This window comes from Nerophis ophidion, linkage group LG22 (genome assembly GCF_033978795.1).
Source record: "Nerophis ophidion isolate RoL-2023_Sa linkage group LG22, RoL_Noph_v1.0, whole genome shotgun sequence".
Classification (NCBI taxonomy): Eukaryota; Metazoa; Chordata; class Actinopteri; order Syngnathiformes; family Syngnathidae; genus Nerophis; species Nerophis ophidion.
In genome coordinates, this window is record NC_084632.1 from 22,942,508 (window position 1) to 22,958,908 (window position 16,401).

General features: G+C 38.4%; 1 protein-coding gene across 5 annotated transcripts in view; it reads right to left on the minus strand.

Annotated features, from left to right (window-relative positions):
* Positions 1–16,401, minus strand: part of csnk1g2b (casein kinase 1, gamma 2b) — a 90,307-nt gene that overhangs the window by 72,027 nt on the left and 1,879 nt on the right. For 4 of the 5 annotated variants that reach the window (XM_061883517.1, XM_061883516.1, XM_061883519.1 and 1 more), the window contains exon 2: positions 3,354–4,123. The exons of the other annotated variant lie outside the window; for it this stretch is intronic. In XM_061883517.1, coding sequence (XP_061739501.1) covers positions 3,354–3,581 — 228 coding nt within the window. In that variant the 5' untranslated portion in view covers positions 3,582–4,123. The remainder of the gene's footprint in view (positions 1–3,353; positions 4,124–16,401) is intronic. 5 annotated transcript variants of the gene reach the window in all.

Genomic DNA, 16,401 nt, shown 5'->3' on the forward strand with positions numbered 1-16,401 from the left:
GCATGTTTGTGTTATGTAGACCACAAGGAAATGTTTGAAATGTAGAAAAAAATAATCTGAACTCTTTTAAAACCATTTGGTTTTTGCCCTCAAAGTCCTCCTGTGTCCAGGGAATTCATTCCTGAGTTCGTAAACATTAAAAAAACGATTGAAGAAATAATTTTGTTACAGTAAAAATATTGATCCAATCATCCTATTCTAATACTACCATTGGTCCCAGGTTCCAACACCACCAATTTATGGATTGATATGGTCATTACTTACGTATCCTGTAGCCTGGCCACTACCGACACACCAACATCGCACAATAGTTGTTGTTTTATTATCCTCTCTCAAGATCTAATCTTCTTGCTAAAAATTGCTTACTTTCCATCTCCACTTCTTAAATTTTAATTAGGACATACACAGTTAGCTGATGGTCACCTCTGTTTGTCAGCTGAGACAACAAAAAGCTTCCTAAGTTATATTCTTGCACTAAAAAAAATTAATAAATAAGCATCATATCGCAACATTAACCATTTCTGGAAAAAAATTGTACATTTGCGTGCTGTCAGTGCCTTATAATTAAATATTTAAGTACATAAAACCCCAAAAGACAAAATTTGACTTCGTGGAGGTCAACCCCTCCAGATCCAACCACAAGATTTAGAGAAACGAAGGAGTAGCAGAACCCACGAAGGAACCTACTCATTGGCTGATGCAATATATAGTGAGGCGCTTGCGCGGTGCAAACTAAAGCATGGCTGCTAAACACCCACCTGGAAAAATCGCAATACCTGCGTTTGCTGTAACAGCATACACTGCAAAAAAAAAAAAAAAAAAAGGAAATAAGAGGAAGAAAAGAAAGACGGTGTAGGTATAAAAAAACAAACAAGAGCCAAAACCCAAATATCGGTGCGCCGTATTCAAGATGGAGGACATTGCGGGCCACTCTTGGATTGTCTTTGGACACGCAAGTGGCTGTTTTCCTTCTCGACAGGTAATCTAATGATCAATTTTCAGTTTGAATTCTGCCTGGTGATACAAGATACAAGTACCACAGCTTTGAGTATCAGTCAGCCAGAGGGGATCTGCTTTCGTGATTGGTAACGTATGGCATTATTCATCAAAGGCCGATCACATACTTATTCGCGAAAATCTTCTGCTACTGATCTGTGGCCAATCCGTTGATTCACGAAAATCGTCTGCTACTGATCTGTGGCCAATCCGTTGACTCAAGAGAAAAGTAATTTGCCAACATCCCACGCCTTGTAATAGGCTTGTTATGAAGGTCCGTTTCCCACATAATCTAAATATACCAAGTGTTTTATTGTATATAGTGATTTCATAAAATATTGTAGCAAAAAAACATTCATTAGTGACTTGTCTTTATATTAAATGCACACTCCTTTATAACGTGCTTATGCTTCGGTGGCACAACAAAAACATTGTTTTAAAATAGTACATATTCCACAATTTAAATTGAGAACAGCAAAGTTATTCAAATATGCTGGTATTGCCAACTTCAGTAGCATAAATCATATATTAAAACAGTCTTACAGTTTGAAGGGGAACTGCACTATTTTGGGAATATTGCCTATCGTTTACAATCATTATGAGAGACAAGAACACTCATGTCATTTTGAGGTGGGGTTTAAAGATGATAAAAAAACGCTTCCAAGATGCGGCTAATGGGAGCCAGCCACTGTTGCAGCCTTCAAAACCCTCCATCAACATTTTTATAGCTCAAGTCTATATATAATATAGTAACAGACACGTTCATAAAAATATGTAATATGTACAATATTTACTTTATTTTGGTCATTTTAATTAATATGCGGACTTCCTTCTCTGGCGCATTTATTGCCATTTCCACAGCAGCGCACAGCCGACTTCCGGCATCTACTGTGTGTTCCTACTTCTACAAACAAACACGCAAGTGTGTTGTAACTTGTAATCATGGCAGACTTGGTAACAGACAACAAAGACGACTATTTTTGGACCAATGAAGACCCACAATTATATATTTTCAAAGCTGAATATACATTTGAAGGATGAAATGCTGCTTATAGAAAAGAGTACGAAGAAGACGGTGAAACCATTTGATGGAGCAGACGGAAGTCCAGAGAGTGAAGTCGGTGTGAGTTGATAACACTGCAAATCTGGAACTTTTGAGCCAAACTATGCCGGATTATTGGAGTGCCCAAATCAACTGGAAATGTCCCTGGCCAGCTTGACCAAATGGACAACTGTCCATCTAATAAGTCACTAGGGCAGCATGGTGGACCAGGGGTTAGTGCGTCTGCCTCACAATACGAAGGTCCTGAGTAGTCCTGGGTTCAATCCCGGGCTCAGGATCTTTCTGTGTGGAGTTTGCATGTTCTCCCCATGACTCGTGGGTTCCCTCCGGGTACTCCGGCTTCCTCCCACTTCCAAAGACATGCACCTGGGGATAGGTTGATTGGAAACACTAAATTGGCCCTAGTGTGTGAATGTGAGTGTGAATGTTGTCTGTCATGGCCCTGCGATGAGGTGGCGACTTGTCCAGAGTGTACGCCGCCTTCCCCCCCCCCGCGACCCCAAAGGGAATAAGCGGTAGAAAATGGATGGATGGATGGATGGACTATAGTTCTTAATACATGCAGCACATCACCATACACTACAGTACATACACCGGCGAGCTAAACCTCAACAAACAAAACATGAAATGTGGGCTAATACTTTACAGATAATCTGATTGTACATGTTTTTCAGTCAGTAAGATTTGTGCTTCGTGCTGATACCGTAGCAGGCCGATGTGTTACTAAGCTCGAAGGAGTTCCTCTGTTTGCTGTTAAAACAACAATGTCGCTACAGCTTGGATATAATACAGGTTACGGAACGTAAATACAGTATTGATAGCGGTTTTTGAATGCATTTTTAAATTGATTCAGAGGTAAAAATGACTGCTCCCATTAGCTGCATTGCTATAGTCACCTAGAACGAGCTGATTTTTACATTTTATAAAGTGAAACAAAAACATTTAGTCTTCTTGTCTTTCATAAGTATTGTAAATGATATGCAAATTCCCAAAAAAGTGCAGTTCCTCTTTAAGAACTTTGGATATCAAATAGGTGTACATTTTTACATATGGTTGCGGTTCCATGAGAACACTACAGTATGGCAGTATGGCTTTTTCACACTACAATGACTACTAGTATAATGAAACAAAGTGGTAGACCAATACAATGCACTGCCTTGTTCAGTCCCCCAAATTATCCCTTTGAAATGCTATCCATTGGAGTTTCCACTACTTGATAAACACAAACTGGACCAAGGCTGACAAAGCGGGACATACCCAATTAGTGTTGTGTTGAATACACATGTGAACTTACCAATTTGATGGCCACATATTCGTTGGTATAGAGATTTTTTCCCAGACGCAACTCTCCAAAGTTCCCGCAGCCAATTTTTTTGCCAACACGGAAGTTAGGGCCCACCATAAGAACTCCCGAGGTGGTCCCGGAACTCCGGACCCCATGTCCAGACCTGCTACCTGCCGTCTTAGACATTTTTTTCCCTTCCTCGGTCTCTCCCTTACCCCCTCTCTTGTCAAAATCCATAAGCTTGTGATACCCTGGCCTCTCCACGGTTATTCTCCAGCCATGCAAACCATAGGAGATCCAATAACAATGGTCGAGGAAGCTTTAGGGAGGGGGGGGCAGTGAGACAAATCTCACAGGACAGAGGAAAAGGTGTTGCTGTTAAAACTGGGGTCGAGGAGAAAGCTAAATGATCTGAAACCACAGCCCTTGTGTTGTGGATCTCTATTTGTGTTTCCGTGCGCGTCCCCTGTATCTTCTTGTTCCTTTCTTATGCGTCACTCCAGCTCCGGTCGAAGAGAAGTATGGTCCGGGCAGGAGACTCGGTGGACTGTGCTAAAATGTGCCCCTTGAGAGACACATGCAGTACAAATCATAAAAAAGCTCTCCAAAACCCAAGTACTGCATTCACAAGGCAACTTGGGAACATCTCCTGGGGTCCCTCATTCCTTCTGGTCAGCCCTCAGTGATACATTGGACAACATCCATGTTGTAGGGTCACGGCAAGGAGCGACCCACAGAGCAAACAGCTTTTGTCGTTCTTGTTTTTGCCCGCTTGATACCTGCAAAAGAAAGAATCAGAGCGGGGGTGTGGAGAAATCAGTCGATGTTTCGATGCCATAGTTCTATGATGACGATCAATATATCATCATTCTTTATCTTATTTGTCAAAGATAATATATTAAAGTATGTTTATGTAACTTGATCTGAGAGAGTTATGGAAATGTATTAATTACTTAGTAAAGACATACTTAAGTCATAATACACAGAAAACATGGTGGATATAGCATGTTTCCGTTTTTTGTGTCAGTATTTAATAAATTTGGACCCACACAATAAAGTTTGTGCTACTTTATTTGCATGTGCTTGCTCATCATATTATAATAGGTCTATGAATGTAACGGTAAACGGTATTAGTGACCTTGGTAAGATTATTTACAGTTAGTAACACCGTCAAAACTTAAAATGATTGAAAAACCCTAATAATAGCTGCACTCACGGACAGACTGACGCTAGCTTGCTAGCTTAAATGCTAACATGAATATAGGCTTTCCCCATTATAAAACTACATACCCAATCCAAACTTGTATATATACACAATGCTAAGAGAGCAATTAAAATATTCAATTGTGCACATTGAATCTAAATGCTGTCCTCTCTTAAAACAGAGTGATCGATTTATACTCGGAGTAATATGAGACAGAGGGGTTTTTACAGTACTTTCAAGGCACGCTGAACAGAGTAGGACACCATAACGCCCGCTAAAAAACTCTTATCAGTGAAGTATGAGAAACACAAAACATACAAAATAGTGGGCTCTCTAACCATGAGTCTATTTATTTTAGTATTTTTAAAAAATCTAAATATTTCAGTGTGTGTGTATAAATAAAGTTTGAGCACATTCAACAATACAACAATATTAATGATAACTAGAATAATTTTGGTCATAACAACTGTGATATAAAATTTTCATATTGTTACTTCCGTAAATAGGCCTGTGTGTGAATGAAGCTTAAAGAAACAAATCTAAAGTAGATGGCATCCTAATGCGTCACGTAGTAAAATTATAAATACAAGAGTAGCAGGCCTCACTCTTGCCAATTTAGCAACTTTGTCGCTATATTCAGCATATTCTGACCCTTCAAGATGATATTTTTCAAAAAAGCTACAAGCAAGAAATCTAGCGACCTTTTATGGTCGTACTGGACACTTAAAGATTGCAACATAAAAACATTTATGACTCTATTCAATGAGCAGACTTGTGACAACGCAAAAAGATGCAACAAAAGAAAGCTTTTCTAAGCATATTTGTTTTACTTTTCATGTTTTCTGTCAATGATGCAAAATAAGCGATGTTTTCATTTTAAGGGCAGGTATATATCCAAATTTAAACTTGGGACAAGCAAATGATAACTATACATTGGAAGAGACAAAATCAAAGTTAAATATCTAGTTAGGCAACATGTTTATGTGGTGAAAAACCCAAAGGGGTTCCAGGCACAGCTGTCAATAAGAACCATCCTTTCAACTTTCCTTGACATTGTAACTTAAACCCTCCTTCCAAATCAGCTCTACTAACTGCTATAAATGCACCAGCAGAGAGGCTGGTTGAGTAGAAGGGAGCAATAGGTAATGCGGGCTGTAGCATTGGTCAACGACTTTTTGCTGTGGAAAGGCACTTACATGGATCAATGGCTGCTGCAATGCCCCTACTCATCATAACTTTTGCGTCAATGAGAAGTATGGGTATGACGGTACGTGTATTCGTAATAAAAAGTTTTCAACTGAACCATTGGTTCAGTACAGCAGCGTATCGATTCCCCAGTGAGGGACAGGAAGTATGCATCACATAACGTGTCTGTTCGGTAAACAAATAACAGTGCAGTCCAGTCGTTGGCTAGCTGAAATCCTGGCTAATATAGTTCCAAGGATAAGCCAGAAACTGGAGCCCCATCTTCCGGCAGTCGCCTGTTTGAGAACACTTCGTCTTCCTGGAGAAACACGCAAATAATCAGACAAAGGGCAAGTGGATAAGCGAAAGCGGTGTTCCATTCTAGAAAACAAAAGGTAATTGTTTTTACGTATTGTTCACTTACTGTAAAACCATGACGTTGAAGCCAAAGTGCAAACAGAACCATACACCCCTAATGTGAAGTGTATCATTAGAATTGTTTTGGATACTGTTTCAGATTGCAGTATAAAAATAACACATAACAGCAAGCAGAAATTTTAAAATTAGGTTATGCCACATTTGTTTAATAAATCACACTAATGACCTTTTTTATTACAGTTTTCCCTTGGTACATTCAAATCTTGCAGCTTAACCACATTGCAGATTTTTAATATTTGGCCAAATTAAGTGTAAAATTACATTTTATTGATATATTATTTCAATTACAGTACAGTATTTGTCTTATCTTCTATTAATTATTGAGGCAAAGCTGTGAAAATATTCACCAAGCCTAGTTCTGCTCCAGGTTAAGGAAGTAAGACTTAATGACGCACTTATGTAATTAATGTGATCTGCTTATTTTTCCTAGTGTGCAATATAGGTGTTAAGACAGTGTTTTGGTTTAATTATTTATCTATACATTTATATATTAGTGCGCATAAGGAATTATGTATTACTAATTTTGAGTTTTTCATTGCATTTTATTTTTTTTACTGTATGTAAAAATACTGTATGCAAACAATGACGTGTGCTCCAAAGAAAAAGAATAATGTTGTTAGTGGTTTAGATTTGCGGCACCATGAACATGCACGCTGCAAAGTTTGTTTGAAAATGAAGCAGCACAACAAATGTATTTCAGCATCTGAAAATGAAGGGTATTGCTAAATGGGGAAAATGCCACTCTTTACGAAGCAAATAAGGCCGCAGAAACAACAAATTTTAGTAAAAAGCAGCTTACTGTGGTGAAATGGCTTACACAAGGTACCATGTATGATGAGAAAGGAGCACAATGCACAGACCAATTTCTAAATCAGCCACTCTGTACTGTACATGGCGGTGCACATACAGTACAACGGAAATGCATACATTTTAATCACTTACTATAAAACTGTAGTCATCTTAATGTTTTACTTAATTATTTATTTGCATACAATGTACAATACCGCATTTTTATTTACTGAGGTTTTAATTCAAAAGATATGTTTTAAGTTCACACTTGATTGACTTGATTATTTATTACTAACTATTTTTATTGGTATCTATGAATTTATTGGGAGTTTATTTGCAGGCAATACTACATTTTTGTTTACAAAAGTATTTTATTCAGGACAAAAGTATTGCCTACCTGAGGAAACTCTTAATTTAGTTCTTTGAAAATTATTGCATATAAAGTCAAATATATATCTGGTATTTTGCTAATAGTAAGACAGTGGATGCAGTGTAATTTAAAACTATTAGTTGTTGATCAAATAAAAGCATAACTTGTTTTGAATCATTTCTGTCATGCATATTAATTGGTTTCTTTAAAATGTAGGGGCAAAGATCTGAAATTCAATTATTTGTGAAAAAATATGAGATTTAATTTTTACCCCTTATCACCCAGCTCTACAACAACATAATTTACCCATAGTGGCATACAGTATATGAAAATGTGTATCCTATCCCAGTGGTTCTCAACCTTTTTCAGTGATGTACCCCCTGTGAACCTTTTTTTAAATTCAAGTACCCCCTAATCAGAGCAAAGCATTTTTGGTTGGAAAAAAGAGACAAAGAAGTAAAATACAGCAGAATGTCATCAGTTTCTGATTTATTAAATTGTATAACAGTGCAATATATTGCTCATTTGTAGTGGTCTTTCTTGAACTATTTGGAAAAATATATATAAAAATGACTACAAACTTGTTGAAAAATAAACAAGTGATTCAATTATAAATAAAGATTTCTACATGTAGAAGTAATCATCAACTTAAGGTGCCCTCTTTGGGGATTTTAATAGAGATCCATCTGGATTCATGAACTTAATTCTAAACATTCCTTCACAAAAAAGACACCTTTACATCAATATTTATGGAACATGTCCACAAAAAAAATCTAGCTGTCAACACTGAATATTGCATTGTTGCATTTCTTTTCACGGTTTATGAACTTACATTCATATTTATAAAGGATTTTTGAATTGTTGCTATTTTTAGAATATTTTTTTAAAATCTCACGTACCCCTTGGCATACCTTCAGGTACCACCAGGTGTACGCATAACCCCATTTGAGAACCACTGTCCTATCCTATAGGGCTGGGAGATATATTGATACACGCGATATATTGCAGGTTTGTCTCTGTGCGATACAGAAAATGACTATATTGTGATATTCGGGTATACGTTCTCACGCAGTTGTTTTTAGCTGCGGGCATTATACTACAGGCTCTTCCCACTGCTTCTTGTGTTTCCTTCTTACAGAGTGTAAGCGCACCTTCTTACATATGTCACATACGTATACGCCCTCTCCCAGGAGAGAGGTAGCAGCATGGGTAACGTTAGCTGTGATGCTAGCAGTAATACGAGAGAAAGAAGGTGCGAATCTGGTAACAAATGAAGGAAGAATTAATTCCCAAGAAAAAGAGCACAGGGTCCATCGTCTGGCGGTGGTTTGGCTTCAAGGGGGAATACGTCGAACAGACAACCGTAAAAAGTCAAGCATGCGGTACAAGCGGTGCTATAAAAAGTAGCATTAGCGCTAATATGTAGCATCATTTGAAAAGTCACCTGCTATAGTACTTTCTATTCTATTGTATTAATAAATAAAGTTTTGGTCAATTGATTTAGTTTTGATTTCCTTCTCTGCATGAAAGTTTAAAATGAGTATATATTAATGCACTATGCAAAAGAATGTTTTAATGTAGACACATATAATCATCATACTGATGTGATTATATGTATCAAGTGTTAATTCAAGGCTAAGGTAAAATATCGAGATATATATCGTGTGTCGCGATATGGCCTAAAATATCGAGATATTATAAAAAAGGCCATATCGCCCAGCCCCTACTATCCTACACTGTTAACAACAATAGGTGGCTAATCTAGGCGCTACTTTCTATCTGCCCTGCAACAATATCCAGTTAACTTTTGGCAGTACAACTTTTTGATAGACTTCATCTTCAACTCCTGCCTCATCAATACCACTTCTCCAATTTGGCCACCCGAGCAATGTCGAACAACGACAGGTGAAAGTAGCATCGGACATTCAGCGCAGCACCAGATACTGCTATAAACTATTAGCAACTGTCCGGTCAAAGTGGAGATGAGCTCTTTTCATGCACTTTATCTTCAGTACCAGTAAAGGCTGGAATATGTGTCGCGTAGCTTGCGCTCCCCCCCAACGATGTCTTATTTGATTTATAGTTTTTCCGTGGGGGGGTGCAAGACTTGTAATTCCTTTCCAAAACACTAAGGGGCAGCGTCTCCAGAAGGTGTAACTGACTAGATACTGTGTGTTTCCTTCCTGTACCGAGTGACGTCAACCACTGAACCACAACATCAATGTCGTTGTCAACACCGGAACTAATCATTTGCAATCATCAGTTTACGTTTAATGTACGTTATACTTATAAACCAGAGGAAAATACTTTTGTAAAGATAGACTGTGCACCTTCTGAACGACTCACGGCAGAGGACGCTATTATTATCTGCCATGCTATTTGGCCATTCGGGACAAAAATGTAATTGTAAATAAACAAAACTGTTAAATAACTATTGTAAGTTAACCAAATGCTGGTCTTAATCTGTATGACCATTTTCAGAGTTCGCTCATGCTTCTAAGTATACCGTGCCTGAAAGATTATTGACGAAGAATGATGTTTTTTTAGTGTGCGGGAGAAAAACACATGTGCGCACGAGAAAGAATATGTGTCGGAATTGAAACTGTTGTTAGCACAGGATTGACAATAAAGGTTGAAAATAGTGTCATACTTTGTGATTTATGGGCACAACAACAACAAAATAAGCTGAAAAACGACACCCACAGTATTTATTTATAGAGTGCACCAATATATTAAATACACAATATCAGTTGCCATGCAATTATTTAATCACTGTTGTTTTGTTTCATACAAGAATTTGTGCATTTCAAACAACTGAACAATCACAGCTCTGTGTTCTACGTTGCCAACGATGTGAACCTCTGATTTTTGGGAGGTGCGCATAGGCTCCGCGGGAAGGGGGACGCAAGCTACGCGACGTGAGAGTTTACACCAGGCTTAACACAGCTTTGACATGATCCAACATGAAATGACAACGCAGACACGCAAAAGCTAACACGGAAGGCCCACATCACAGCTACGACTGTCAAGTTGACCAACTTTGTGCAGAACAATTTCAGTCAAGAGGAATTACCCAGAACGTGACTAAAAGCCCTTTTATTCCACAGGAACTGTTTCAGGAACTTTAACATTTACCTAGGTAAATAAAGTTCCCCCTGTGTTTCCACCAAAAACTACCCAGGTAGATTTAGTTCCTGTGGAACTATTTTTAATTGCTAGTTGCAAGGTGGAACTTTATAATAGTACCATGAACTTTAGAGTGGTGGCCTGTGCTGTCAACCGCTGATTGGTTAAACACAGTTGGGGGCGTTCCTAAAACTTCTTTTGTCACACGACTGCCATTACAGTATACAAGTACGACTTGTTTATTTCTTATTTCTTGTGTAATTTAAGTGCAACATACTTGACAACAGAGAGGGAAAAAAAACGAAAGAATATTTCAACTTCCAGGAACTTTTGTGTGACACCTGTGTGCCGAAGACCGCTGATCAGTGGAACTATCATTCGGTGTTGTTACTCAGCCGTAGTCTTTAAACTATATGCAGTGTAATGTATATATTTTTTACAAACTTATCAATACACGAAGCTACGAGAAGTGGACAGACTTTTTAAAACGTATTTACAGAGGAGTTTTAAGTATATAGCGGTGACCTCAGCTGCTTACTCCTCATAGACTTTGTTGGATAAATGTAAAATAGAGGAGGCCGTACACAAGTGACTACGGTAAATCACATCAAATATTCACATTGTTTTGTTACAAGCTGTAAAAGTAGTCAGTGACACACCGTTTGTTATTAGCATTAACTCTAGTGAATCGAATGCTAATGCAAACAGGCTAACGCTAAATCTGATGTGTTCATGTTGTTGTCTTGATATCAACATTGACACTAATCATTTATATATTGTTTTTTACAACTGAAATTGACCATAAGGACTCGCCTGACCCTCATGAATTCATCATTTACTGAAGGGACGACTTTCTGACTGTGGGACACTATGGCCAAACCCTGAGTTGTTATGAACAATTGGGTAAACTTTTTTAAATCATATTGTTTTGTATATTATTAATAAACACAAACCACACACTTCTACATGGACCTATAGTTGCATGGACTTAAAAACTTCTGAACTGTTGGTGGAAAAGGGCCTTAAATATTTCTGCGTCATGGCTGTGTTGTAGTAGGTGAAAGACGATTAAAGCAGTGATCCTCAAACTGTGCTACGCGGGCCCTCTCTGTGGTATGCCCCCCAAAAAAATCACTTGATTAAATAAAAAAAAATTATTTTCCTTTATTCAAACGCAGTGTTAATCCATCCATTCATTTTTCTACCGCTTGTCTCTAACGTTCAAACTATGTGTAATGTTACGGTGGCCAAAAATATTAAATTTACTTGTTAAAATAATATCTTGCCCTGTTTTTATTGAATACTTGGGCCTACTAAGCTACTGTATTTTACTGATGGTCATTATGGTGGACCTTGGGGAGCAAATTTTTTTCTGAAGCGGTACTTGGTGGAAAAAAGTTTAGAGGATCCTCCGGGCTACCGGTGAGTACTTTAATCTAAAGTAGCACACTTTAGAGTAGGTGAAACGAGTGTAAAGGTGACTTACATGGGTGTTATTTTATGCTTCGAAGGCTCTACTTATGTTAAACTCTAAACAGTTTTTATTAACGCAGTTTCCAATAAGAGAGGTGGGCCTACAGAATATTGACTGCGAAGACCAGAAGGCAGCTAGTTATGTTTGGTGGTACATTCTATAGCCACTTGGTCACAAGATCAGAGGTATAATAAACAAGGTGCCAACAAGCCATTAGCGTCTTCATGCTAAATTAGCACAATTATCAACATGGCAAAAAGACACCTTGGTGAACACAAAATGCTAAAGAGGGAATCCAAAGCAATGAAAAGTATGGCTCAGTTGACAAGACCAAATGGGGCATAACATTGCTTCTATTTCTGGTGGTTCTTTGAAATCAGCTGTTTGTGATTGACAGCTATTTGTTATAACAGCTTAGCAATATGGCCACAGTTTTGAGGTTGCATGGAAAAAAAGCTTTCCGTTTCTCAGTCACGGCCAGTGCTTTAAACCGTCAGCAGCCTAGACTTCACTCAATGCAGCTATGGCAGCAAGCATCATTATTGTGCTAGGAATATAAATCAAACGGCAGATCAAATGCTAAAATTATATTAGTAAAAATACATTTTTGGGTGTAATAATAGATGATAAAATGAATTGGAAATCTCATGTAAAAATATATACAACATAAAGTAGCAAGAAATTTGCTCTAGACCAAAAATCACTTCATATTCTCTACTGTTCACTAGTGTTACTTAGACTTAGACATACTTTAATGATCCACAAGGGAAATTGTTCCACACAGTAGCTCAGTTACAATGATCGAAAGTATAGGGATGGAAAGGACAATGCAGGTATAAATAGACTTAATATAGCAATGTAAAATATATCATATGTAGGTAATATTTACATAATATATGTACCATACCTGAGTTATTGTGTAGAAATATAGGGAAACCACTACATGTGAGTGTGAATGTTGTCTGTCTGTCTGTGTTGGCCCTGCGATGAGGTGGCGACTTGTCCAGGGTGTACAATGCATTCCACCCGAATACAGCTGACATAGGCTCCAGCGCCCCCTGTGACCCCCAAAGGAATAAGCGGTAGAAATGGATGGATGGACTACAAACGTGCGCTTCATTCACTAACTGTGTTACAAAAAAGATCAATTAGAATAATACATAATGTTGGATATAGAGAACATACAAACCCTTTATTTATTAAATCACAATTATTGAAATTCAACGATTTGGTGCATTTGCAAAGAGCTAAAAGTTTGTACAAAGCAAACTATAACCTGCTACCCAAGAAAGTACACCAATTCTTCTCAACAAAAGAGAAGGAATATAACCTTAGGGGAAAATCTAATTCAAAACATGTGTATGCTCGTCCAAAACTTCAAACCTTGGGTATATCAGTATGGTGAATTTAAATTATGGAATGGATTAACCAAAGACATCAAACAAAGCGTCAATATGATGCAGTTTAAGAGACTGTTCAAACTACAAGTGTTCACAAAGTACACAGAACAAGAATTATGATGAACATCTTGAACCCTTTTTTTCCGTTTTTTTATAGAGACAAAGAGTATTTATGTATTTAATATGGTATATTATTTATTTGTTTACTGTCGGGATGGGCGATATCTTGATATAGTCGATATATTGTTATAGTCGATACATCGCGGGTTTGTCTCTGTGCTATATAGAAAATGACTATATCGTAATATTCGAGTATACGTTTTCACGCAGTTGCTTTTAGCTGCGGGCGTACACTTCAGGCTCTTCTCACTCTTTCCTGTCTTTACTTCTCACAGACAAGCAGGCGCACATTCTTACATACGTCACATACGTGTCCGCCCTCGCAGAGCAGAGAGCTGGCAGACTGGGCTACGTTGGCTGCTAACGTAGCCATACGAGAGAAAGACGGTGCGGATCTGGTAACAAATGAAGGAAAACTTGATTCCCAATAAAAACAGCAGCGTTTCCATCGTCTGAAGTGGTTCGGCTTCAAGTGGGAATATGTCGAACAGACAACCGTAATTTGTCAAGTGTGTGTGTGGGGGGGGGGGGGGGGGTGCTATAAAAAGTAGCATTACTGCTAATATGTAACATCATTTGAAAAGTCACTTGCTAGAGAATGAAGAGAATTTCATTACCTTAGTAACATACCACATAGTGAAGGACGAATATTATTTGATTTCCTATTATGCAGCTAATTTTTATTTGACACTTAAAATGTCTCTGACAGTCTTGCTCTTTATGTTTTGGAAATTACTTGAATGTTTGTGCCATTGCTTAATAACTGATAAATACACATTTGGGCATTTGACTTAGTTGTGATTTCCCTCTCTGCATTAAAGTTTAAAAGTAGCATATATTAATGCAGTATGAAGAAGAATGTTTTAATGTATACTAGAGCTGGGTGATATATCGATATAAACGGTATATCGCAGGTTTGTCTCTGTGCGATATAGAAAATTACTATATCATAATATTCGATTATATGTTCTCACACAGTTGCTTTTAGCTGCGGGCATTACATTACAGGCGTTTCTCACTCCTTCTCGTCTCCTTCTCACAGAGACATAAAACAAGCCCCCCTTCTTACAAACGTCACATACTCTCGCGCGTCTGGCGTCACACACTCTCGCCGAGAGCTAACATTAGCATAGCTAATGTTAGCTGAGGCAGGTCGAGTTGATTTTAGCTGCGTGATTACATTACAGACGTTTCTAACTCCTTCTCGTCTCCTTCTCATGGAGACGGAAAACAAGCCCGCCTTTTTACATACGTCACATACTCTCGCGAGTGTAGCGTCATACGCTCTCGCCGATCAGAGAGGTAGCAGCATGGCTAACGTTAGCTGAGGCAGGTCAAGCGGAGTGGAGCTTGTGACAATACAAGAGAGAGATAGTGTGAGACTGATCAAAAATGGAGGAAGAGCAATAAATGCCCAAAATAAAGAGCAGGGGATCCATCATCTGGCGGTGGTTTGGCTTCAAGTGGGAAAATATTCAGCAGACAACAGCAATATGCAGCAGAAGTGTTACTACAAAAAGGTAGCAGCACTACTAATTTGTTCTTTCATTTAAAAAGTCACCCGAAGGGTATTTAATAAACACAGTGATTTCCCTCTCTGCATGAAAGTTTAAAAGTAGCATATATGAATGCAGTATGAAGAAGAATGTTTAATGTAGACACATAGAATCATCATACTGCTGTGATTATATGTATCAAGTGTTCATTCAAGGCCAAGGCAAAATATCGAGATATATATCGTATATTGCAATATGGCATAAAAATATTGTTAGTGCGTCTGCCTCACAATACGAAGGTCCTGCAGTCCTGGGTTCAAATCCAGGCTCGGGATCTTTCTGTGTGGAGTTTGCATGTTCTCCCCGTGAATGCGTGGGTTCCCTCCGGGTACTCCGGCTTCCTCCCACTTCCAAAGACATGCACCTGGGGATAGGTTGATTGGCAACACTAAATTGGCCCTAGTGTGTGAATGTGAGTGTGAATGTTGTCTGTCTATCTGTGTTGGCCCTGCGATGAGGTGGCGACTTGTCCAGGGTGTACCCCGCCTTCCGCCCGATTGCAGCTGAGATAGGCGCCAGCGCCCCCCGTGATCCCGAAAGGGAATAAGCGGTAGGAAATGGATGGATGGATGGATAATATTAATAAAAGGCAATATCGCCCAGCCCTAATAGCATCATTTGAAAAGTCACCTGCTTACTCCGCATGTCAACATCTCTGCTCTGTGCCACACGCCCACACCATCAAAATGCCGAGGCAAACATTTCCAAATCAACACCGTATGAAAAATATTGTGATTTCTTTAGTTGTGATTTCCTGCATGAAAGTTTAAAAGGAACATATATCAATGCAGTATGAAGAAGAATGTTTTAATGAAGACACATAGAATCATCATACTGCTGTGATTATATGTATCAAGTGTGCATTCAAGTACAAGGCAAAATATCGTAATATATATCGTATATCGCGATATGTCCTAAAAATATAATGATATTAAAAAAAGGCCATATCGCCCAGCCGTAGTTCACTGTTCTGTTACAGAGAACAAGGAAATTGGATAACATTGCTTTGGTATGAAAAGGGATAGGTTTACCTAAGCTCTGCTTCTTCCTACTCCTTTTCGAACGTGCTGTAATGAAACAATTACAATCGTGTGATGCATCACATTGTATTGTATGCATGTTCCAAATAAACTGAAACTGATGTGAACTGAACTAGGGCTGGGCGATATATCGATATATATGATATATCGCGGGTTTGTCTCTGTACGATATAGAAAATGACTATATCGCAATATCCGAGTATGCGTTCTAACGCAGTTGCAGCTGCGTACACTTCAGGCTCTTCTCACTCTTTCCTGTCTTTACTTCTCACAGACAAGCAGGCGCACATTCTTAAATACGTCACATACTGTCACATACGTGTCCGCCCTCGCAGAGCAGAGAGCTAGCAGACTG